At 50.7% G+C, this 25711-nt stretch overlaps 1 protein-coding gene across 3 annotated transcripts in view; it reads right to left on the bottom strand.

The window, feature by feature from the left end:
* The window catches only part of ABHD12 (abhydrolase domain containing 12), a 93666-nt gene that overhangs the window by 9089 nt on the left and 58866 nt on the right, over positions 1 to 25711 (bottom strand). For all 3 annotated transcript variants that reach the window (XM_030913881.1, XM_030913882.1, XM_030913883.1), the window contains exons 3-10: positions 19170 to 19275; positions 15999 to 16118; positions 12859 to 12889; positions 10671 to 10716; positions 6675 to 6804; positions 5687 to 5724; positions 5201 to 5280; positions 4045 to 4127 (exon numbers count right to left, since the gene is read on the bottom strand). In XM_030913881.1, coding sequence (XP_030769741.1) covers positions 4045 to 4127; positions 5201 to 5280; positions 5687 to 5724; positions 6675 to 6804; positions 10671 to 10716; positions 12859 to 12889; positions 15999 to 16118; positions 19170 to 19275 — 634 coding nt within the window. The remainder of the gene's footprint in view (positions 1 to 4044; positions 4128 to 5200; positions 5281 to 5686; positions 5725 to 6674; positions 6805 to 10670; positions 10717 to 12858; positions 12890 to 15998; positions 16119 to 19169; positions 19276 to 25711) is intronic.

The raw sequence follows: 25711 nt of genomic DNA, 5'->3' as shown, positions 1-25711 counted from the left end.
CAGACCCTCTGAACGTGGCAGGGATCTGGGTTCAGGGTGTGTTTCACGGAACAGTCCGATTTCTGCTGGATTTCTTTTTACTAGACAACCGAAAGTTAACTCTTCATTGTCTCTATGAACATCTATTCCAGCTAGATGACAGGTGTCAATCACAGCTATATAACTGGCCCCGGGAATGTCTTCTAAAAATTGAAAATGATTATTTTTCCACCATATGTATTCTTTAAAAGTCACAAAACAATTATTTTTAAGCTGAATAATTCAGGTGGGCCAAGAAACTTAGTGTAAATGAATGTTACTAGGAATCTGCTGGTAAAAAAAAGTCAATGTCCTCTAATTTATCTTTGTGTAAGTGACATTTATGGTCACTCCAACTCTGAACATTTAGAAGTGATTTAGGATTTTCAGTAGGTTTGATAGATCCAAATCCTTCAGCAAACCACATAACAGAAGCATGGGCTGCCAGGACCGGCGGAGCCTGGGCTGTCCTGTGTGGCCCTCACTGAGGTGCACCTGACCCAAGTCTCCTTTATCCCCAACAGGGATGTGTGCTCCATGAGGGCAGCGCTGGCGCACTCCTGGCACCTGGAGCAGGACCTGGTGGGGAGCCCCCTCCCTGTCGCTGCTGCTGGCAGGAGGCACACACTCTTGCTTCCCAGTAAGGCTTTTCTGATGTGCGAAAATGATGAGGCTCTGGTCAGAGCCTCCCTCTGACCAGAGGCTCTGAAGGAAGCGGCAGTACTTGGGATTTCCCGGCCCAAGGCCCACCTGAGCTCAGGAAAGCCCCTCCGGCCCTCAGAGCTGTGCCCCTGACTTCCAGTGAGCTGAGGCTGGGGGTCTCACCCAGGGTCAAACTTGCTTTGTTTGTTTTATTTTTTTTGAGACAAGTCTTGCTCTTTCGCCAGGCTGGAGTGCAGCGGTGCAATCTCAGTTCACTGCAACCTCTGCCTCGTGCTTCAGCCCCCCGAGTAACTGGGACTACAGGTGTGCACCACCACGCCCGGCTCATTGTTTTGTATTTTAGTAGAGACAGGGATTCACCATATTGGCCAGGATGGTCTCAAACTCCTGACCTCGTGATCTGCCTGCCTCAGCCTCCCAAAATGTTGGGATTACAGTGGTGAGCCACCACACCCAGCCGAAACCTTGTTTTTAAAGAAGGAATCCAGTTCATTCAGATAATTCTTTTTCTTTTCTTTTGGTTTTTTTTTTTTTTTTTTTTTTTTTGAGACGGAGTTTCGCTCTTGTTGCCCAGGCTGGAGTGCAATGGCATGATCTTGGCTCACAGCAACCTCTGCCTCCCGGGTTCAAGCGATTCTCCTGCCTCAGCCTCCCAAGTAGCCGGGATTACAGGCATGCGCCACCACGCCCAACTAATTTTGTATTTTCAGTTGAGCTGGGGTTCACCATGTTAGGGTGATCTCGAACTCCTGACCTCAGGTGATCCACCTGTGTCAGCCTCTCAAAGTGCTGGGATTACAGGCGTGAGCCACCGCGCCCAGCCTGGATAATTCTTTTTCAAGTTCCAAAACAGTAATATTTACAAACAAGCACAGTTTGTTGCTTAAAATATTTGCTCAACTTTTAATTTGTTCTATTTTTATTTTTAGAAGCAAAACATACTTGAGGGGAAAAAATACTCCTTTTTTTTTCCAATATTCTGTTTCAAATTAAATTAAATATTTATAGGGTGTTTTACTTTCCCTCTTTTTTCTTTGACACAGAGTCTCGCTCTGTGGCCCAGGCTGAAGTGCAGTGGCGCCATCTCGGCTCACTGCAACCTCCATCTCCCGGGTTCAAGTGATTCTCCTGCCTCAGCCTCCTGATTAGCTGGGATTACAGGCGCAAGACACCACACCCGGCTAATTTTTGTATTTTTAGTAGAGACAGGGTTTCACTGTGTTAGCCAGGATGGTCTTGATCTCCTGACCTTGTGATCCACTCACCTCAGCCTCCCAAAGTGCTGGGATTACAGGCGTTAAGCCACCGTGCCCAGCCTACTTTCCCTCTTTTTTAAAGAAATCAAAATCCATGATATAAAAATGTCACAAAGACAATGTCAATACAATCTGAAAAAGGTTTAAAAAAAGAACCCTTAATTAGAATAGTTAACTTTTGGTTTACCTAATAGATTTTTTTTTTTTTTTTAGACGGAGTCTCGCTCTGTCGCCCAGGCTGGAGTGCAGTGGCCGGATCTCAGCTCACTGCAAGCTCTGCCTCCCGGGTTTATGCCATTTTCCTGCCTCAGCCTCCCGAGTAGCTGGGACTACAGGCGCCGCCACCTCGCCCAGCTAGTTTTTTGTATTTTTTTAGTAGAGACAGGGTTTCACCATGTTAGCCAGGATGGTCTTGATCTCCTGACCTCGTGATCCGCCCGTCTCGGCCTCCCAAAGTGCTGGGATTACAGGCTTGAGCCACCGCGCCCGGCCTACCTAATAGATTTTTAACAATAAACTTTGTAATATTTTTCTATAACCAAACACAAATCAAATGGCTGAGGCAAAGTCACTTTCTGAATAAGTTAGTTATCAGCCGGGCACAGTGGCTCACGCCTGTAATCCCAGCACTTTGGGAGGCCAAGGCAGGGAGATCACCTGAGATCAGGAGTTCGAGATCAGCCTGGCCAACATGGTGAAACCCTGTCTCTACAAAAATACAAAAAATTAGTGGGGCATGATGGTGGGTGCCTGTAATCCCAGCTACTCGGGAGGGAGAATCACTTGAATCTGGGAGGTAGAGATTGCAGTGAGCCGAGATCACGCCATTGCACTACAGTCTGGGTGACACAGCAAGACTCTGTCAAGAAAGAAGAAGGGAGGGAGGGAGGGGGGGAGAGGGAGAGGGAGAGGAAGAGGGAGAGGAAGAGGGAGAGGGAGAGAAAGAGGGAAAGAGGCCGGGCGCGGTGGCTCAAGCCTGTAATCCCAGCACTTTGGGAGGCCAAGACGGGCGGATCACGAGGTCAGGAGATCGAGACCATCCTGGCTAACACTGTGAAACCCCGTCTCTACTAAAAAATACAAAAAACTAGCCGGGCGAGGTGGCGGGCGCCTGTAGTCCCAGCTACGGGAGGCTGAGGCAGGAGAATGGCGTAAACCCGGGAGGCGGAGCTTGCAGATCCCGCCACTGCACTCCAGCCCAGGCGACACAGCGAGACTCCGTCTCAAAAAAAAGAGGGAAAGAAAAGAAAGAAAGAAAGACCAACCAGTTAATATCACTGTTTTAATATGTGTTTTGGCTGTCACAAACCATTTTGAAATAAAACAACTATATGGGGCCGGGCGCGGTGGCTCACACCTGTAATCCCAGCACTTTGGGAGGCCGAGACAGGCGGATCACCAGGTCAGGAGATCGAGACCATCCTGGCAAACACGGTGAAACCCTGTCTCTACTAAAAATACAAAAAAAAATTAGCCGGCCGTGGTGGCGGGCGCCTGTAGTCCCAGTTTCTCGGGAGGCTGAGGCACGAGAATAGCGTGAACCTGGGAGGCAGCAGAGCTTGCAGTGAGCGGATTGCACCACTGCACTCCAGCCTGGGTGACAGAGTAAGACTCTATCTCAAAAAAAAAAAAAAAAAAACAAAAACTATATGGACAAAAACTAAGTATTATTTTAATATTGCTTTACTTCTATGATCTTTTCAGATTTCTTATTTCTTTCTCTGTCAGCCAGGCTGGCGTACAGTGGTGCAATCACGGTTCTCTGCAGCCTTGACATCCCCAGGCTCAGGTGATCCTCCTAACTCAGCCTCCCATGTAGCTGGGACCACAGGTACATGACACCACCATACCTGGCCAATTTTTGGATTTTTTGTAGAGACAGGGTCCTGCTATTTTGCCCAGGCTGGTCTCAAACTCCTAGGCTCAAGCAATCTCCCTTCCTCAGCTTCCCAAAGTGCTGGGATTACAGGTATGAACCACGGTCTAGAGAATGACCCTAAATACTCTGAATTCCATCCTATTTGATTACTGTGACTAAAGAGGCTCATCCAAGGGTTCTCAGAGTTTTTCTAAATAGGAAAATTAGTTCCTATCCCATAGTACTCACTTTTCGTCATTTGCAAATTTAATTCCACTGCTTGTAATAGGATCAAGGAAGAACCAGTCAAACCCAGGGAAATATCGATATATCTGGAGACAAGATGGAAATCATTTTCAGAAGTGTTGGTTAAGATATCCAGGCAAAGGTCAAGGGTGCAGACAGTTTAAGTTCAGGAATCTACAAGGCGTTGCCCATAACTACCCTACCTAAGGGAGCAGGGGTGACATTGCCAAGGGGCCATCAGAGCTGTGCCCTGGCACCTTCTGCCCTGGCCGTGTCCTGGCTTTGCTGCTAGGGACAGAAGAATCACCTGACAGGCCCCACAGACTGGCATGGCAGGGGCTGCGCTGCAAATGGTGTTCCCGCACCTCCCAGCCAGGGCGGAATCCAGCCCAGAAACCAGTCTTCCCGCAGACACCAGGGCCGCCACCCCTGAGAAAATGGGGTCTATGGACAGTTTCCTCACACAATTTAAGAAAAGCAGCACCAAAAAGTAAGATAAGATAAAAGGCTCTTCTGGTCGGTAACAGAACAGCATGAGGCCAGGATGGGCTGACACAGGCCCAAGAATCCATGGCCAGTGGGGAGCACGAGGACCACAAACCAGAGCGAGAAGGAGGGGAAAATAACTGGCTAGGTTTTAAGAGAAGGTCCAAGGTTCCATTCCCAGCTGGGGAGGGCACAGGTTGGGTAGGGCCTGGCTTACCCAGAATTCCCACTGGGGTTCACCCAGGCCTTTCCCCAAGATACAAGTGGGAGGCCAGACTCCCTGGTCCACAGAGGTCAGCCCCCCAAGCACTATCCTCATACACAGAGAGGGGGGCACCCCCAGCTCCACTCCTGAGCGGGAAGGCAGGGCTGTCAATATAATGCAGTCAATGACACCACATGGACCCGGCCTCCACTGGGCCTCGCTGCCCTCACATGACCCAACTATGACCTGTCATTTCACCTGGCTACAGGTTACAAACTTCTCAGGCAGTTCTGTGGCCAAAACTAGTATTAATTTTTAATGAAATCTGTGTTCATTAGCATATTTAAATAATTTTTAATAATCATAACCTATCCTATAATTATTATTTCTACAATTATCTTAATAATGAGTTATTTCTATAATTATCTTAATAATGAGAAGTCAATTTTTAATAAAATATGTACTTGCCACTGAAAATGGATGGCTCTTAGCTTCTTCGCGGATATTAGTGAATGGAGATTCCAATATAAGGGCATCTGGAGGCGTCTCTAGATAAACAAACAGGGAACTGAGAGGTGGGCATGAAGCCAGTGACATACACCTGCCCTGTGGGGCTCTGAGGGGCTCCCAGAAAGCACAGGGAGACCACAGGGCCTCCCCCAAGGCATCCACCTTGGCACGCCTCAGATAGCTCCAGGGGCACCCGCGGCGCGCTGGAGATGGCTCTGGTCACTCCTAAAAAGCAGACTTGCTGATGCAGCCTCTCTGGGGCCAGGCCTGTGTGAGGCTCCTAGCTTCTCAGGTGTATCATGGGAAGGGCGGCCTGGTCAGCCCCGGGGCCCCCAGAATGCCCAGCTCATGCTGCTCCGTGAAGATGCTGAGCACTTGCAGCAGGGCCGGGACTGGGGAGCACCCTGAATGCTCACGGCCACGGATGGGGCCCAAGGCACTCACCTCGCTCACAGAGACGCCGCACCAGATTTGTCGCCACACTAGGAAAAAAGAAAAACAGCTTAGTTGAGTTATGATAAAATTGTTTGAGATGATATGGGCCTTATGCTGGAAAGTGCTCAGAGGAGCCATGGGGTCTGTGGAGCTACTGGAGTTTGAGGACAGAGTGGGGGAAATGGAGATTCCTCTAGCACTGGGGGTGACCTGACTGCCCTACCACAGGTGACCCCTGCAATGAGGGTTGTACCCACAGCCAGTCTCCTTGTCCCCAAGGTGTGTCCTGCTGCCTCTCACTGCCCATGCCCTCCCATTGGCAAGGCCGCCTGTCGGGTGGGGGTGGCCAGCATCTGGCTGCACCTCTACTGGAGCCACCACACCCAGTGCCTCTCGCCATCCCAGGACCACACCTGGCAGACCATGCAGACGGACAAAAGGATGGCCAGTGCCCCCCACCCACTCCTCTCCTGGATGCTTCCCAGCCTGCAAGAGGCCATTCAGGCGCTGGGAGAATGGGCTGCCCCGAAGGGAAAGGCAGCAGAAAGGGAATGGCAGTGAAGGTCTGGGGACGGGGGCCGAGAGCAACGGTTCCCGCAGAGACTGTGGACCTCGCATCAGCAGAGATGACTCAGGCTGCCCACAAAGGGTGTGAGGAAGTACCTCCTGTCCGGGCCTCTGTGAGAAGCAAACCACCCACTGTGCCCTCCCCCAGCTCTGAAGACGCATCTTCCTCAGGGCCAAGTCTCCCTGCGGAGACGCCTCGACCTCCACGGCCTATGTCTGTCCTGAACTACTTTCTGGATGAGGAACTCAAATCCTTTGGAGTATCTTTGGAACTTCCCCTCCTGCCTCTGCCATGGGGACGGGAGCAAGGCTGATTGGGACTAATGGTGCCACAGGGTTTTCAGGGATGGCGGGCTCTCTAGATCCAGGCATGGGAGTCATCAGGAATACTGGCTCCCACTAAAGGCTGCCTCCTGCTGGGGTCCCTTACCCAGTGCCCAGAGAGTGGCCCCAGATGTACACAGGGTTGTCACCACTTCTTGCTTTGATCCAGTCAAAAACGTGGAGTGCGTCATAGGTCATGCCCCGCTCAGATGGCGTTCCCACCGAATCACCCCAACCTGGGAGGGAGAAACGGCAGGACAGGGAGATCAAAGGCAGTTCACAAAACCTGGACAAACATACTTCCCCAGGGGAGCCCAGGGTCAGGAGGGGACAGGGAGGGGCCCGCTCAGCCCGCCCTTCCAGAGTCCACAGACCCACCCAGGCCACTGGGCAGAGCAAACAGTGGAGAGAACGGGCACACCCCCACATCCCCACCAGCCCTGGGGAAGGCAGCCCAGCAGCAACCCTGCCCCGCCCCTGCTGACTGCACAAACCAGACGTCCCCTCACAGGGTCACTAAGTTGGTGAGCTACGAATTTGAATGGCAACTAACCACAAGCTGAGTCAACAGATCACACAGCTTCAGAGCTGGCACCAGCATCCTCAGGCCAGGGCTGCGGCTTGCCTCACCCTCTTGTGCAGGGGGGTGAGCTCACCTTCTCCCTCTCTCTTTCTTAACAGACAGGCTAGTGAGGTCTGAGACAGTGGAAGCCTTTGCCACCACCATCCTCAGCTCTACACTTCTCCCCCCAACCCCAGCAGCATCCATGTGTCCCACTCCGAGCCCCGACGAGCATCAGTGCAGCTGGTGTGGTCAGATGAGCAGCCCCCGGGCCGCTGGCTGGACACCAACCTCCTTAAGGCCGAAGGCTTGGTTAGGGGCAGGATAGGGAGTGGAGTCCGGATGCTCCCAGAACAGGGAGGGCATTTCTGGGTGCAAGGCAACTCTGACCCAGGAAGGGGAAAGGGGCTGTTTTCCCTTAGGGTCTAATTAGCATCTTGTTTGCGTAATGGAAAACACTACCATCTCTGCCCCCAAAATTACAACCTCCCAAGGGTCCCCCCCCAGTCTCCAGCAAAGATGGAGTGCAATTATCTTTCCAGCAGCCCAGCAGTGAGTCATCATCAGATGATCTGAAAGCACCACAAAGGTCAGAAAGAGCAGGTTGTGCAGTGTAAGCAAACCCCACAGTTAGTGCAGGACTTGCTGTTTCCCGACTCAGACACTAGAGGAGGGAGGAGGCTGTGCAGAGGGCCAGGGCCAGGCTGGGAGGCAGGGGTATGGGGACATGAGACAGAAAGAAAAGAACAGAGATAGGGACAGGAGACAGAGACAGACAGGAAGACTGAGAGACAGGGACAGAGAGGCACAGAGACAGGCAAGAAGACTAACAGGGATAGAGACACAGGCACAGAGACGGGGACAGGAGGCAGAGGGATGTAGACAAAGAGGCAGATGCAGTGAGAGAGACAGAGGGACAGTCGGAGACGGAGCTGGCAGTCTTGGTGCCAATTAGAAACGTGGAGACTCCACGAGAACTGAAACAGAAAGTGCTGCGTGGGATTTCATTTCCTGACAGAAGTGCGGGGAGATGAATGCAAAGAAACCACCCCTTCTCCCTCTCCTAAGGTCTCTAGCATGCAGCAGAAGAGAACCCGTGTCAGCAGAGAGAGAAGGAGAGGGCACACCAACTTCCCACTCCTCATCCTGTGAGTTTCATCCCAGCCCACACTTTCTTCCCTGTGGGTGGCAGGCAGCATGGCGGCCCCCACAAGTGTCCACGACCCTGGCACTTGTGAATGTGTTGGGTCACATGGCTGGGGAATGAAGGGTATGGAAGGAATGAAAGCTCTAACTGCTGGCCTTGAGAAGGGGGTGATCCTGGACAAGCTGGGTGGGCCCAAAATAACCACAAGGGTCCTCATCAGAGAAAAAGGGAGGAGTCAGGGTCAGAGCCAGAAGACCTGGGATTCAATCACGGAAGAGGTGTGAGCCAAGGAACATAGGCGGCTGGAAAGGGCAGCCAGGCATTCTCCCTGAGAGCCTTGCTCCCGCCCTGATTCCAGCCTGGGGGCTGCAGATTCTGAATTTCTGACCTCCAGAACTGCAAGACACTACATGTGTGCTGGTTTAAAGCACTGTTTGTGCTAACATGTTACAGCAGCAAGAGAGAATTAACACAACCCCCATATCCGGGTGACAGCCTCTCTCCTCTGTCCCCCTCATATCTCCTCTTGGTCTGAGGATAGAGATACCGCCTGCCCCCCCGGGAGGTGAAGGCAGCCAGCCATGCTGCCATCAACTCTTTGATCTCTCCAGCTGAGGACTACATGGTGGAATACACTTTTTGAAATTTTTGAGACAGGCTCTCGCTCTGTCACCCAGGCTGGAGCGCAGTGGCATGATCTTGGCTCACTGCAACCTCCACCTCCTGGGCTCAAGCTTTCCTCCCACCTCAGCCTCCCGAGTAGCTGGATTACAGGCGCCTGCCACCATGCTCAGCTACTTTTTTTGTATTTTTAGTAGAGGTAGAGTTTTGCCATGTTGCCCAGGCTGATCTCGAACTCCTGGTTTCAAGCAATCCTCCCAAAGTGCTGGGATTACAGGCGTGAGCCACCATGCCCAGCCAGACTACACTTTAAAACAGTCTCTCAGCCAGGCACAGTGGCTCACTCACACTTGTAATTCCAACACTTTGGGAGGCCAACGTGGGCAGACTGACTGAACCCAGTAGTTCGAGACCAGACCGGGCAACATGGCGAAACCCTCTCTTAAAAAAAATAAAACAACATTAGCCAGGTGTAGTGGTGAGTGCCTGTGGTCCCAACTACCAGGGAGGCTGAGTTGGGAAGATCACTTGAACCTGGGAAGCAGAGGTTGCAGTGAGCGGAGATCACACCACTGCACTCCAGCTGGGTGACAGAGTGAGACCCTGTCTCAAAGCAAAACCAAAACCAAAACCAAAACAAACCAGTCGTTCACTGTTAACACCAAGTTATTTCTGTTGCCCATTAAGCCATAGTGTCCTTGGTATGTATCAAACTGTGGATTCTTGATATGTTCAGTGGCAAGCCCTGGTTCATTCAAAAAAGCAGAAATGCTGAGGTGCAGAAGAATCTATCTTCTCTCTTAACAGTTCTTTTTTTTTTGACATGGACTCTTGCTCTGTCGCCAAGACTGGAGCGCAGTGGTGCAATCTTGGCTCACTGCAAGCTCTGCTTCCCAGGTTCCAGCGCTTCTCCTGCCTCAGCCTCCCCAATAGCTGGGACTACAGGTGCAAGCCACCATGCCCAGTTAATTTTTGTATTTTCAGTAGAGATGGGGTTTCATCATGTTGGCCAGGCTGGTCAAAAACTCCTGACCTCAAGTGATCCTCCTGCCTCAGCCTCTCAAAGTGCTGGGATTACAGGTGTGAACCACCGTGCTCAGCCTTTCTTAACAGTTCTTACTGTCTTCATAACTTTAACAAGACAAGCTTTGATGAGCATAAACCGTGTCTGACGTCCAGCTGCAGAGACAGTGTGAGTCCAAAAAAGACAGGATCTTCTAATTTAAAATGTTGCAGGTTGGGTGCAGTGACTCACGCCTGTAATCCCAACACTCTGGAAGGCTGAGACAGGAGGATCGTTTGAGGCCAGGAGTCTGAGACTAGCCTAGGCAACATAGCAATACCCCATTTCTACTAAAAAAAAAAAAAAAGTAGCGCGTGTGGTGTCGCATTCCCATAGTCCCAGCTACTTGAAAGGCTAAGGCAGAAGGATCCCTTGAGCAAAGGAGTTCAAGGCTGCAGGGAGCTATGATCATGCTACTGCACTCCAGGTTGGGTGACAAAGTGAGAGCCTATCTCCAAAAAAAAAAAAAAAAAAAAAAAAAGTTGCTGACAGGGCATCTGCTGGGGGCTCCAGGTGCTGAGCCTCCCCTACCAGAAGGGGCTCTCCCAGCAGCTCCATCAGGGGCTTTGTCAGGACCCAGGACACCATCACAGCACAGCCAAAGCAGGTGCTGGCCTTGCTCCAAGCCTCTTCAAGTGAGGCCTGCCCATGGGATACTGCCAGCAAGCAGTGGAAATGTGCTCAGATGCTCTTGCAAAAGAAATCTCACCTCTGTAGTCAAAGGTGACCACATGGTAACCAAGGGAACTCAGCACCTGTAAAGTGAAAAATAAACATCTTTGGCAACAAATCCAAGCGTCTGTGTTGAGGGTAGCTTGCCGCTTACTAAACTCATCCGACTTTCCCTCCCGTGCCTTGTGCGTAGTGGCAGCTTCATAAAGACTGTGACATGCTGCCTGACTCCCGGCTGGGTTTTATGAAACCCAGATGCCAACTGCTGCTTCTGGACCTGTTGACATCCCTGCCTGGGAGCACAGGAAGGCTCTCCCTTCTTGCTGCTTAGACGCTAGGGAAGGATCCCCCTTCCTCCTGCTTAGAATTAGAGGGCCAGGTGCAGACTCCCGCAGGTCCCAGGTCCCAGGCCACAGCTCCACGCGTGCTGCAGGGCAGCCTCTGGGGGGGCCTCCTCCGGGGACAGACAGCTCTCGGTGCTGCAGTGTGATGGCAGACCCCCAGGAGGAGGGCTATACTGTGTAGAGACCCCATCTGAGGACCTTGCTGCAACCCAGTATTTCTTGGATTTTAAGCTCTTGTCAATTTTTTTCTGTTACTTTTTTTTCAATCCCTACAGACTAGCTGACCTCTCTCATTTAGATCACTACTCAACGCTCCTGTGCCCTTGCTGGGGTGTGCCCAGAGCAACAGGGGAGGCTGCCGCACCATCACGTCACCCAGAATCACAGCTCCCCTCTTCAGGGAGGGAGTTGGGTGCTTCCCCAGGGCAGCCTGCACTTCCCTGCCAGCTCCTAGCCACTGCAGAGTCTATACCCAGAGCCAACCTGCTCCAGCCCTGTTGACCTCAGTAGGGTGAATCATTTCTTTTAACAGAAACCTAAAGAAAGAACCAATCACTTCTCAAACTCTCCCCACCTTTCCTGACTTAATGCAATTTACTCCAGGGGTAAAATCCTCCAATAGCTCAGAGCTGAGTGTGCCCCTACCTCTGTCTGTGCCCCTGCCTCTGTCTGTATCCCCTTCTGTCCTGTGGGCCAGTGCAGATGGCCCTCTGAAGGGAGGAGAGTGAGGCTGTTCCAAGAGTAGCTCTTCGGCTCCAAGACCCAGATAACCAGATGAAGAACAAAATCAAGCAGCCAAGCACAAGTGAAGGTCTGCATGCCCTGTCCTAGACACCCCCTGGACGTGGGGAGATCTGTGGGTGCTCCCACTGTGTGCCTGGAAGCTGATTCAAATCCCACCTGCACCCCCTGCTGGGGTGAGCCTGCGATCTGGCAGTCAGTGTAGCACCTGGGGCACCTGGTTTCTCTTTTCTTTTTTTATTTTTTTTGAGACGGAGTCTCGCTCTGTCACCCAGGCTGGAGTGCAGTGGTGCCATCTTGGCTCACTGCAACCTCCGCCTCCCTGGTTCAAGCAATTCTCTGCCTCAACCTCCTGAATAGCTGGGATTACAGACGCCTGCCACCACACCTGGCTAATTTTTTTTGTATTTTTAGTAGAGATTGGGTTTCACCATCTTGGCCAGGCTGATCTTGAACTCCTGACCTTGTGATCCACTCACCTTGGCCTCCCAAAGTGCTGGGATTACAGACATGAGCCACTGTGCCCGGCCCTCTCTTTTCATTTTATACACAAGTAATGTAACATTGAAAAACAATTTCCAATGCCATTTATGTAGTCTGCCAATATCCGCACTTGGTCTACTAAGCCCATACATTCTGATTTTGGGGCCCAGGCCTAGAGGCAGTGTGATGGGCAGTCACAGCAGAGGTAGCTAAGGCCCTACCTTCCAGCACACCCGTCCAAAGGCAGTGTTAAAAAGGCCAACAAAAGGTCAGACATGGTGGCTCACACTTGTCATCCCAATACTTCGGGAGGCCAAGGTGGGAGGCCCAGGAGTTCGAGACCAGCCTGGGCAACATAGGGAGACCTCATTTCTATAAAAAAACAACAAAAATTAGCTGGGTGTGGTGGTGGCATGCACCTGCAGTTTTAGGAGGTTGAAGTGGGAGGATAGTTTGAGCCCAGGAGGTCGAGGCTGCAGTGAGCTGTGACCGTGCCACTGCACTCCAGCCTGGGCAACAGAGCAGGAGGACTCTGTCTCACACACAGAAACAGCCCAGCAATAGTTAACTCTCAAGCTGTGAGTCTGGTGACTCCCTTCACTTCCTGCCCTGGAAAGAACAGCCCAGGGAACAGGTGTGGGTGCCACCTGCACTCACCTTATAAAGCTCCACGCGGTGGTCACCTCCTCTGGAGAAGAAAATAGGACATGGTGTGAGCACATCTTCTCAGAGTCGGGTCCCAGGTCAACTTGTCCTCCGTACCCCAAACCAGGGAGAGGCCAAGGAAAGAGGGCAACCTCCTCCTTGGGTCCCCCTAAGTGGCCCCACACGCGCCTCTGGCAGTGCTGTGCCAAGGGGGAGATAGTCTTAGCACTCTGGGGAGATTTCTTAATGACTGCTTTTATTTTTCAGTAGGTAATGCACACCTATAGTCCCAAACTAGAAAGACACTAAAGGAAACACAGCAAGCCCTCATCCACCACACCCCAGCCCCTCCCAGCTTCCCCGTGCCAGGGACACCCTGTGTGGACGGAGGCTGTGCTCTAACAGGGCCTGTGTGGACACCTCCTGCCCTCACTTCTTGCTCCACACGTCTCAGCCAACCTTCAGAACTCTGCTTAGCTGCGCTGCCCTGGCCTCTTGTGGTCATCTCGGCTGTTTCCCATCTGGCACTAACTTCTATTTGCTGTCACGGCCACCCTGCCTTACAGCCCTTCACATGTGTGTGCTCCACGCATGGGATATGCTCCTAGAATCTCCTCAGAGAGACCCTGAAGTGCAGGAATGGCTGCCTCCTGGCCCTCACAGTCAACTACAGCTTCATCGTGCATGTCGCTACGGAGACTAAGTGGGCTCGGCACACACACCCCCATTTGTACTTCCTTGTCTGAGGCCTGTCTAGGCTCCCTTCCCGCTTTCTTTCCAGTTGTTGGCCAGCTGTTAACCTGGACCGACCCCACAGCAGGGACATGGGCCAACTGGGAGGGGGGCGGGTCCACACTCTCCACACTCCCTAGCTGTGCTCCTCCTTCCTCAGGAGCGGTTTCACCATTTCAGGTATGGGGGCAGGAGTGTTGCTGGTGGGAGACCAGGATGAGATGAAGGAGGAATCCAATAAAGTGCAGAAACAAAAATATAAAGGGTCAGGCCGGTGGCTCATGCCTGGAATCCCAGCACTTTGGGAGGCCGAGGTGGGCGGATCACTTAAGCTCAGGAGTTTGAGACCAGCCTGGTCAAACGGTAAAACCCGTCTCTACTAAAAATACAAAAATTAGCTGGGTGTGGCGGTGGGTGCCTGTAATCCCAGCTACTCGGGAGGCTGAGGCAGAAGAGTCACTTGAACCCGGGAGGCTGAGGTTGCAGTGAGCCAGGATTGCGCCACTGCACTCCAGCCTGGGCGACAGAGTGAGACTCTGTCTCAAAAATTAAAATAAAAAATAAAGGAAGAAGTTTCAAGACAAGGAGGAAACACTGCAAAATATTTTCAGTGATCACTGTAAGAGTTCATAGTAGCTCTTTCCTAAGTTTCTAAAATTTCCTACATTAAGCAAAAAAGTAACAGTTGCTGGGAATCCAGGGGGTCTGGACCTCAGGGAGACCCGTGTGGTGGATCCCGCAGACCAGCGAAACCCCACTGGGATGCACAGGACAAAGAAAGCAGGCAACATGGCTGCAGGTGAGGCCTGCAGCCAGGCACTCTCTGCAGGAGTGGGAGGGGGCAGCAAACCTTGAAGTCACAGCATCACTTTCTAACCTAAAGTTACAGGCAGGTTCTTTTTTTTTTTTAACCATGTGATGGGCACTGCAGAACTGAACCTTATTCACAGCCAACCACAGTTCTCTCATTTATAAAAAGATGCTGCAAGAGCTGTTTGTAGCCGCTTGCTCTTTGAAAAGCAGAAGAGAAACCCGCTGCAGCTTGTCCCAGACAAAGAAGAAAGGAAACTGTGCAGCACATGCACGATTCAGTAGCTAGACACGCCGTCCCTGGCACAGAAACCGCCTTATGCACCATGCCGCTGGGCTCTTTCAGCAATGCCCTCTGCAGGGCTCCACCATGCAGACACCCACCTAGGCCTGCTTTCGCCTCCAGAAGGGCCCAGCACGGCTCTCCTTGCCGGCTCTGCCTATAAAATGTTTGGCCCCAGCCCTGACACACCCTGGTGCCACAGTGGACCTCGGCCCTGGCCCTGCAGCAGCCCTGTCTCCGTGCTGGGTCTGCCTCTGCGCTGGCTCCTGGCTGCCTCTCTCACACACGAAGACCTTGGTGGTTTTCAAACAATGCTTTGTTCAGAAAATGTATCCCCCCTACACCCACCCTGGGCTCTCCCACAGAGGTTCTTCTGAACAGCAGTCACATGGTGTGGAAGGAGCACCCTTTAAGGCAGGGAGGCCAACTCCAGGGCAGCCAGTGGAAAGGACAAGCCATTAGGCCCACTCAGGAAAAGCATCTGAGATAGCACTGGGCAGGGCTGATCAAACAAAGCGCATGTACTTCACCAACAGCCCGTTAGTGAGCGGAGAGCCCACACTGTAGGGTGGCCTGCAAGGACCCCAGCACCTGGTACATTCAGCCTCTCCCTCCTGCCCCTTCTCAGCACCTGCCACTTTTTTCCAGGAAGTATGCCTCCTCCTCCAGGGCTGCCCAGGCTCTGGCTTCACCTGTCTGCCACCTGGAACTATCTTACAGGTAACAAAGATCTGCCTGTCACTTCAGGCTGCATGACAGATATGGGGAAAACCAGCTGCCAGTGAGCTGGAGCCGCCCATTCCCAAGGGCATGAGGCTGCCACAGTCAAGTGCCACCACGACCCCTCCTCAGAGGGACCCAAAGCCCTCACTCTCCAAGAAACCTGCTCCCCAAATCACATAACAGCAGATACTGTGCCCTTTGCGATTACAACAGGGAGAAAAAAACATGCCCCTCTGGCCGGGGAGCTCAGCCCCTGACCGAGACTCAGCCTCCTCCATCCCAACCCAGGCTGGAGTTCCAGATAGGCGACAGTCTGCACACAGCTTCCCACACTTGGTCCCTGCAGAAGACAGTCCTGCTGGCCTCAGCCTGTGGGAACCCTGCTTCATGTAACGTTCACCTAAACTCGGCCTTCCCTCAACCCCTTAAGAACTCTGCCTTTCCCTTTGTTCTTGGGAGGTTCTCCCTCATTGCAGTGGATCAGTACTCCTGATTTTCTGGGGCCGCAGGTTAGCCCCTGCTGGTTTCTGGCAGACTGGGCCAGGACATTCCCACCCCAAAAAGGAGCCGTGCTCCACAGCGAAGATGGGCTCCTCTCCCTCACCTGGTACCTGCGTTCCCATGCAGGTACAGAATGATAGCGTGGCTGGAAGCCAAGGCATCCTCATACCACATCTGGTCTTTGCCTTGGGCGTTCTTCCACCAGACTGCGGGGACGGTATGCCTGGAGACAGAAGCAGAGGGGAGCGCAGGATCAGATGCTCCTTCCGTCCTCATCCAGGCGACTGCATGTGGTATTACTTAATCAGCTCAAGTCCAGACAGCAGGGAGCTGTAGACCCCATCTAACTACAGGGGAACAGATGGGGGTGGGTGGTAGAAAACTAACCCCATCACTAGAATCAATAACTACAGAACTGCAGGCTGTGTGGATGGTGCTGATAACTTCAGCAGGAGTGTTCCCTGATTGGCAGGCCAGCCTCCTATGGGGCCACAAAGGCTTGCAATGTGCCAGTTACCACCGACGCCTGGCAGAGAAGCAGCACTTAGTTCATCCTAAGTAATAACATTTTCCTCATATGTGCCCCACATCCCACTTAACCCCATGCTTAAACTGTCCACAGTTTAACTCACAATGGATTTTAAACAGTACATGCTGTCACATTTGCTAATTCAGCAACACCAATGTTTGTGAGCCAGACTAGAAACCGGGCCATCGCTGACGCCATTTCTAACGTCGAGTATGCACCAACTTCCCGGCCTGCTCATGGTCCACGCCTGGCTGGGCACTCTGAAGCTGCTGGTCTAACTAGCCAAACCCTCCTTCAGAGAGATACTAAGTTTAATTTTAACTCAGGCCAAATCGAATATTGTTAATCACTGGGGAGGGTCGAAATTAATCACTTTTCTGTAAAGTTTCTTCAAATTCACTCTGGATACCAGTGACAAGAATCTTTAAAAAAAATTTAATGGCCAACTTCTTATTTTCTAGATTTTAAGCTTCAGCATCTCATCTAACTTCTGGCTCTGATCCGTTCAAGAGGATCACATTGTGGGGTGGATCTAGTCACTATGATCATCACTCCCATACGGTTATAAACTTGAGGGATACGATGGCACATTTTGAAGGTGCTGGGAGCAGATGTGCTTCCAGTAGCCAGCCCACCCCAAACCTGGGTTCCTGACAAAGAGCCAGGGAACTCCTAGCCAGCAGAGAAACCCATTCCTGGGCCTCTCCTCTCAGCAGACAGGCGATGGCCAGGCATGGCCAGGTATGGCCCGCAGGCTTCACGCTAGGCCTTGAGGCCCTCCTTTCAGGAAGCTGGTGGGAGGGTCTGATTAAGTGATGGTGGGGGCAGTTGGTGAGCTGGGCCTGCTGCTGCCTGAGGGCCCACTGTCATTGTGACTGCCTAGGGCATGAGAGTGGACAGCAGCCACACCCACCAACACACAGCAACACACGGCATGGCACCGCCTTGAGACTTGCCACTAGCATCACTAAACAAAACCTTCTCTGGTAACTGATAATATATGCAGGTGTTGTTAGTACTTCCAGCCTAAGTCTTACCACCATAAACACCCTCCTGCAATAGGACAGACTCATATTAACCAAGAAGAGGGCTAAGTCCCACTCAGCAGCTCTGTGCAAAACAGGTCACACTTCAGACAGAAACCTGGAGTCCCACAGTCACACGTTGGTCAGTAAATGCTAGATTAAATCAAATCAGGAAGTGACAAAAGACTTTAATCCCAGCACCAACCACTAAGAACAAAAATCTCTCTTCTTGTTTTATGTTCTTTACCAAGGACCACTGTTAGAAATGTCTGAATGTTCTCTCATCCACACTGGGAAGCTACTCACAGCATTTCATTTAGAAGCTTCTCACATACACAGTGGTTTTCTGAGACAGTGGAAAGGGACATTATGGCTACTGAAAAATAAATTCAGCTAGATAAAGGGGCTGTGATTCAGGATCACTTCTCAGAGAAAAAGGGAAATGCCACAGTGATGTTGGTCGATTTTAATTCAGTTGTTCAGAAGCTGTGATTCAGGATCACTTCTCAGAGAAAAAGGGAAATGCCACAGTGAGGTTGGTCGATTTTAATTCAGTTGTTCAGAAGTACCACTTGTGTACAGAAGAAAACATTAAAATGTATTCCAAGGAGACACAGAGAAGTCACGAGGCTTATGTCCAATGTAAATTTATGGCTTAAAAAAGTAAATACTTAGAAGACAGCCAACACCATCATCGAAGCTATATGTGAAAAGAAATCAAGCTGTTTTCACTTCTTGGAAAAGATACATACATATATATATATATATATATATTTTTTTTTTTTTTTTTTTTTTTTTTTTTTTTTGAGACAGAGTCTCCCTCTGTTGCCCAGGCTGGAGTGCAGTGGCACAATCTCGGCTCACTGCAGCCTCTGCCTCTTGCGTTCAAGCAATTCTCTTGCCTCAAACTCCCGGGTAGCTGGGACTACAGGTGCATGCCACCACGCCCGGCTAATTTTTGTACTTTTTTTCAGCAGAGACGGGGTTTCACCATGTTGTTTAGGCTAGTCTCGAACTCCTGATCTCAAGTGATCCCCCTGTCTCGGCCTGCCAAAGCGCTGGGATTACAGGTGTGAGCTACCACACTTGGATGGAAGATATATTCAAAAGAGTGTTTGTGATTCTTCCCTTATATTCTTTTTTTTTTTTTTTTTTGAGACAGTCTTGCTCTGTCACCCAGGCTGGAGTGCAGTGGCGTGAATTCAGCTCACTGCAACTTCTTCCTCCTGGGCTCAAGTGATTCTCCTGCCTCAGCCTCCCAAGTAGCTGGGATTACAGGCGTGCACCACCATGCCTGGCTAATTTTTGTATTTTTAGTAGAGACAGGTTCACCATGTTGCCCAGGCTGGTCTCAAACTCCTGGACTCAAGTGATCCACCCGCCTCGGCCTCCCAAAGTGCTGAGATTACAAGTGTGAGCCACTGTGCCGGCCACTTATATCCTGTTTCTAGCTTCTTTGTTTTTCCTAGAAACAAGGTTCTCTAAAAATAATAATCTGTTCACAAAGCCTTTGCTGTTTTGAAAGCCTGGGAATAGAGTTTGAAGTCACTGAATCCCTCAACATTAGGATCAAATGTACTGAGATCTTTCCTTTAGGAAAGGAAGAGGTAAAGATAAAAATGAACAACATTTCAGAGGCCAGTGTTAAAGACAGCACCAGCTCAGCCATGTAGGGCCTTTTCCTGCTGCTGCAAGGGCTACAGAGCTCACCAGCACTTACCAGACTCCAATGGTCACGTCTTCCTCTGGCTGCAGGTAGTAGTTATATGTGTGATTCAAACCTTGATCCTGTGGTTTTTTCAAATCAATGAAATAGGGAACCCTTACTGTAGGAAATAAAGAGATGGAAATTAGGATTACTGGTGGATTAATACACATACGTACACACAGACATGCACACAAACATGCATACTCACACACATGCACACATATGCATCCACACGTACACACACACATGCACACCCACATGCACACACTGCAGAAGCTCTCAGAAAGCACCAAGTCCTTTTCCTGTGCAATCTTACAATGGTGCCAGACCTGCAGGCCCAGCCTCAGGCAGGGTATGGGCTGAGGCCAGCATGGGCAGGGACAGATACTGCAGTGAGGGTGAGGTCTGTGTAGAGACTGGAACGCTAAGGTCTAAGGTCACTCAAGGTGTGAGAAGATGCAAATAAGGGAAGGAAAGATCCCCAACAGGTCTTAAGGATGGGCCAGCCAGGAGGGAGGCTAGGGAGGCTGAGCCTGCGAATAACTCAGGTGCCTGGTGGAGTGGGACATACACAGCAGAAAAGGGGATGGCGCTAAAGGATCTGATGAGCAACTGAACGTAGGGTGGCAAACAAGGTAAAGGGGATTCCAAAGTTTCTAGGACTGTTGCCTAACACAGAAAAGATAGCAGAAGGTGAGGTGTGGGGGCAGCAAGAGGGATGAATCCACAGGACCCATGCAGAGCAGAGTGAAGTCAGTGCAATGGCCCAGCAGAAGTCCTGCATTGACCAGGTCATCTGCCAGCAGGACAGCAAGTGAATTAACCAGCACTCCACACTGTGGAAGACCATGAGGCCCTTAGACCTGGAGGAACCTCCAGGACCTGCGGGCAGATGAGAGGAGCAAGGTGACTGTGGGTGCAGGTGTGGTAGCCCCACTTTGCTATTGTAAAAACATGCCAATGAAACACGACCCCCACATGTGGCTGGGAGGAAACACAGAAAGACAGAAGCCAGGCTGCTCATATAGCTTCAAAGTGTGTGTGGGGGGGGAGAATGGGGGCAATTTTTTCCTTATATACCATTGTAGTCTTATTGCTTTTGGTGAACACGACTGAAAAATAAAAAATTTAAAATAAACCCATGAACCCTGAGGTGGGATTTTCCTGCTTTATAAAATGGCAACTTCCAAAAGAGGCAGTGACAGAGACCAGTGTGGGCCTGGCTTCCCTATGACAGGTCCTGCCCCTGGGGAAGCTCTGCTGCTGACAGCTGTCTCTGGTGAAGACAGGGGTTGCATGACCCCCACGTCCGCGTGGCACACTGCACATCTAGCCTCACTTCCTCAAATGTCACCAGACTGGACTCACGAGGACATGGGGACATACACACTCCTTCCCAGAAACTCCCTGAGCGTCTGTCCCAGACCACGTGGGGAGACAGTTCCCCCGACCAGGGCTGCTGTTCATACCACACCTTCTTAATCCATCTCTTCCCCAGGAAGCAGATACATCTTCAAAACTTTAATAAGAAGTTTCTCTCAAACTAAAAAATGGCAAAGGAGGTGATCCGCATCCACATCCCCATTAGCTCCGGCTGAGCCAGGCCACACAGTCTCTGAGGCAAGTCACCATCATCACCATCTGACGGCTCCTATTAGATTGCCGGCTCACATGATAGAGCTGGATTTTTTGATACCAGCCTGGGCAACATGGCAAAACCCCATCTCTACAAAGAATATATGAATTACCCAGGCAAGGTGACATGCACCTGTGATCCCAGCCACTTGGGAGGCTGAGGAGGGAGAACCACTTGAGCTCAGCAGGTCAAGGCTGCAGTAAGCCAAGATTGTACCACTGCACTCCAGCCTGAGTGACATACAGACCCTGTTTCCAAAAAAAAAAAAAAAAAAAGAATTGGCTTTGAACCCGGCAGCCCGGCTGCACAGCCCTGCCTCCTGGCTGGCTGGACAGGAAGTCAGGGAGGTAATAAGCCTGGCCCCTGAGAGGCCTGGAAGGCCCACCTGCCCTGTTATGGGCTGAGTTGTGCTCCCCAAGAAAGACTATGTTCAAGGCCTCACCCCCAGTACCTAAGAGTGTGACCTTACTTGGAAACAGGGTCTTTATGGAGGTAATCAAGCTCAAATGAGGTCACTGGGTGGATACTAACCCAAATGACTGGTGTCCTTATAAAATGGGGACATTTAGACATAGAGACAGAGGGAAGACCATGAAAAGACAACCAAGAAGATGGAGAAGATGGAAGCAGAGATTTGAGGGAAGCTTCTCCAAGCTGGGAATGCTGCCAGACAGACAGGCAAGAAGAGTCCACCTCAGCATCTCAGGAGGAGCTGGGCCTGCCCACACCTCAACCTCGGACTCTCAGCCTCCACGACCATGAAAGGATACATTTGTTTTAAGCCACCCAGTTTGCAGGTTTGTTAGAGTGGTCCCAAAAAATAAATGCAGTCAGCCGGGCGTGGTGACTCATGCCTATAATCCTAGCACTTTGTGAGGCCGAGGCGGATGGATCACCTGAGGTCAGGGGTTCGAGACCAGCCTGGCCAACATGGCAAAACCCCATCTCTACTAAAAATATAAAAATTAGCCAGGCACCTGTAATCCCAGCTACTTGGGAGCCTGAAGCAGGAGAATGGCTTGAACCCCGGAGGTGGAGGTTGCAGTGAGCTGAGATCATGCCACTTCACTCCAGCCTAGGTGAAAGAGTGAGACTCTGTTAAAAAAAAAAAAAAAAAAAAAAAAGAAAACAAAAGAAAAGAGAAGAAAAGAAAAGAAAAGAAAAGAAAGAAGGGAACGGAAAGGAAGGGGAGGGGAGGGAAGGAAAGAAGGGAGGAAGGGAGGAAGGGAGGAAGGGAAGAAAGATAAGAGAGAAAGAGAAGAGAGAGGAAGGAAGGAGGGAGAGAGGGAGGGAAAGAAAGGCAGGCTCTTCTGCAACAGGAAACAATTGAAGAAACTGGTTATTTTACCAAGGCTTTGACTGGAATGGCCTGCTTTCCTTTAAGGATTCAAAGGACTTATAGAGATAATAAAAGCCCCGTGGGTAAAACTGGCCTCATACCTTGTCTATACAGGGTTCCTGAGCTGTGGTAAAGAATGTCACTTTCTAATAGGCCCAGGAGCCCCAAGTTATTTCAGGACCTCAAGAAGAGAGGAATTTACCAAACTCATAGGTATTTGAGGATACAAACCCATGACTGGACTCAGTTTTTAAAAAGTCTTATCTGAGATTCCTTATGGAACAGAGCTCTACCAAAGCCAATTTAAAAAGCCTATGTAAAAAATTATTACTTGTGTTGCAATTTATGCAAATAATCAGGCCAAGTATAATAAGACTAAAGTTTATTTTGCAAAAAATCAGTCCTATAATGATTTGTTGTTTAATAAAAATGGGGACTGGAGAGAGAAAACCTATGCTTCGAAAAAATATATATATAGTATACCTGTTGTTAGATGTTCTTGCATATTTCCTGCAGTTTGGAAGGACTAAATCTTAAATTCCTTGTGGGCTACAAGTCACCAAACTAATGCATTCAAATCTTTACTTTTAAAACTGGGAATTGCACTCCTTACCCTATTCCTCATTAACCTTATAGTTCACTGTTCCCTTAAATGCAGTGCTAAAACTATAGATGACAATAGTAATGCCTTTGCCATGCAAGCCTTGGATCCCCAGCCATGCCTGTGTGAGTATGCTCAGAGCTGCAAAGTGGTTCCATTCCTTTCACCTTGGGGTAAACACCTACCCCCACTACACTCCTGGCCAGCAGGAAGAAGTTAGAGCTGACTTTGCCCTTTCTCCATCTTCATTAGCTAACACCTGAAAATAAAGGTGTTATGAAACCCAAAGGGGTACCAGACGCGGCGGGGCATGCCTATAATCCCAGCACTTTGGGAGGCCGAGGCAGGCGGATCACGAGGTCAGGAGTTCGAGACCAGCTTGGCCAACATAGAGAAACCCTGTCTCTACTAAAACTACAAAAATTAGCCGGGCATGGTAGTGTGCACCTATAGTCCCAGCTACTTGGGAGCCTGAGGCAAGAGACTGCTTGAACCCGGGAGGCAAAGATTGCAGTGAGCTGAGATCACGCCACTGCACTCCAGTCTGGGTGACAGAACAAGGCTCCATCTCAAAAAAAAAAAAAAAAAAAAAAAAAAAAAAGGTAGGGAGGGATTGGAACTACCATTCCAAAACTATAACTGAGACACTGAAAGAGATCTGACCTGACTGACTCCATCTTGGTTCTAACCTCCACACTGTCCTTGTTCACTCCTGGCCATAGGCTAAACTAACTTTGGGAGGAACTTAGTTTATAGTTTAAAGCAAAGATGATACCCTTTCTGGAAACAAACCTCCTTCTTGCCTGGGGACTAGACTGCCTTTTTAGGACTAACATTTTGGCTATAAGATTGGAAATTGTTGTGGTTTAGGAGTCATGCAGCTGGAGGCTACAAGACTCTGACCCTCCCCAAATTGCTCCTGGGGATAAAATCACTATTGTAAAACCTAAGACCAGTGCTTGAGATATTTTGCAGACCCTGAACTTGATGGATCAGGTGGCACCATCCAGATGATAAACTAGCTCATCTTATCCTGTGGCCCCCACAACACAGGAACTGACTCAGTGCAAGAAGACAGCTTTGACTCCCTATGATTTCATCTCTGAGCTGACCATCAGCACTTCCAGCTCACTGGCTTCCCCACACCCACCAAGTTGTCCTTAAAAACTATGATCCCTGAATGCTACGGGAGAGTGATTTGAGTAATAATAAAACTCCAATCTCCTGAAAAAAAAAAACAAACAAAAAACCACGGCCATACAAGTGTTTAGATTTTATCCTGGCGAGGGGACTCAGAGAAGGCTCCCGACCAGAGAGAGTGCCTGGAAAGTGAGTCCACTTCAGGCTCTGGAGTGGGAAAATGAATCCACTTCAGACTCTAGGGCCCACTCCTGCCGCCTCATTCTGGGAATTCACCACACACTTCGGGAGCCTGAGAGCTGCAGCCCAGGGCACAAGTCTCTCATCTGACAGCCGGGAGAGGGGGTGGCCTCCCCAGTACAACTCTGAATATCCACGCCTGGGGCCCACTGCCCATCCCACATCTAGACCCACTCAGCCAAATCCTGCCTCTGATGCTGGAACCAGCCCTGATTCTGCCAGATGGGGAGTGGGCACCATTGAGGGCCGAGGACACTGGGCTTCCACCGGCTCCACTTCAGGCCTCACTCAGTTCTGTGCCTGGAGAAGGATGCCAAGCTCTTGGGACACAAACTGTCCAAGAGTTCTGAGAGCATTCCCTGGCCAGTGAAAAGTATTTTACAAGGATTAGCAGCTAATCCAGAAAGCTTCCAAGCCCAAGAAATCTAAGAACTAGGAAGCCAAATTCTACTCCAGGATGGCCTCATTCCAGGAAGCTGGTCTTCCAGTTCTCTTTTACTCGGTTTAGAAACAACCATGAGGCTGGGCGCGGTAGCTCACGCCCATAATCCCAGCACTTTGGGAGGCCGAGGTGGGCGGATCACCTGAGGTCAGCAGTTCGAGACCAGCCTGACCAACATGGAGAAACCCCATCTCTACTAAAAATACAAAATTAGCCGGGCATGGTGGCGCATGCCTGTAATTCCAGCTACTTGGGAAGGCTGAGGCAGGAATATCGCTTGAACCCGGGAGGTGGAGGTTGCGGTGAGCTGATATTGTGCCACTGCACTCTAGCCTGGGCAACAAGAGCGAAACTCTGTCTCAAAAAAAAAAAAAGAAAAAAGAAAAAAGAAACAACCATGAAAAGGAGGCACAGTGACTGCTCTGAAGTCCCCCAGATACTGCCTGGCACCTTCTCTTCCGCAGCAGCACCTCCAACCAGCGTCATGTGGAATGGGAGGCATGGAGCTTGGCTGGTCCAAGGGATCACACAGCCCCAGAGCGGATGGCTGTAGGAACCACCTGGCCAGTATTACTCTAAATGAGCAGAAATGCTTCAAAGTGAGATGGGTTGGTGTGCGCAGGGTCACAGGATCCACCCAGGGCCAGAAGCACTACTGGCTTACTCCTGCAGACCAGTGCCAGGCAAATGCCAGGATCCTCTGGCCTCCTGCGTGGTCACATCACCCATGGACACCGACTCTTTGGGGCCCCCGTGACTCTGGCATGCTGGCTGGAGTCCACCCTGCCCAGGCCCCTGCTTCATCCACAGGCCTGGGGTGGGGACAGAATGCTCAGCCCTGTGGCAGCCCCACAGGAGAGGCCCGGGCAATGTGCCACCACTGAGGTTCAGCTCTCCCATGGCTCCCTCTCACAGGCTCTTCTGAACTGGGAGCTCCTCATAGGGGCCCCAGCACCATGGGCAAGCAAGGCCCACGGGGCTGCTGGGACTGAGGCCTGTAGCTGCTCTTGCTTCCCCCAGTTTTCACTGTCCACCCTCCAGTTACGTCATCACGGACCAGCAACCACAAACATCAACAGGCAGGATGGAGAACGGATTCTGCACGCACGGGTGCCGTGGAGGGTGAAGGAGTGAGAATGTGAGGGTGGAGAACGAC

Source organism: Rhinopithecus roxellana, chromosome 13, assembly GCF_007565055.1.
Source record: "Rhinopithecus roxellana isolate Shanxi Qingling chromosome 13, ASM756505v1, whole genome shotgun sequence".
NCBI lineage: Eukaryota > Metazoa > Chordata > Mammalia > Primates > Cercopithecidae > Rhinopithecus > Rhinopithecus roxellana.
This window is presented reverse-complemented; position numbering and strand designations above follow the sequence as displayed.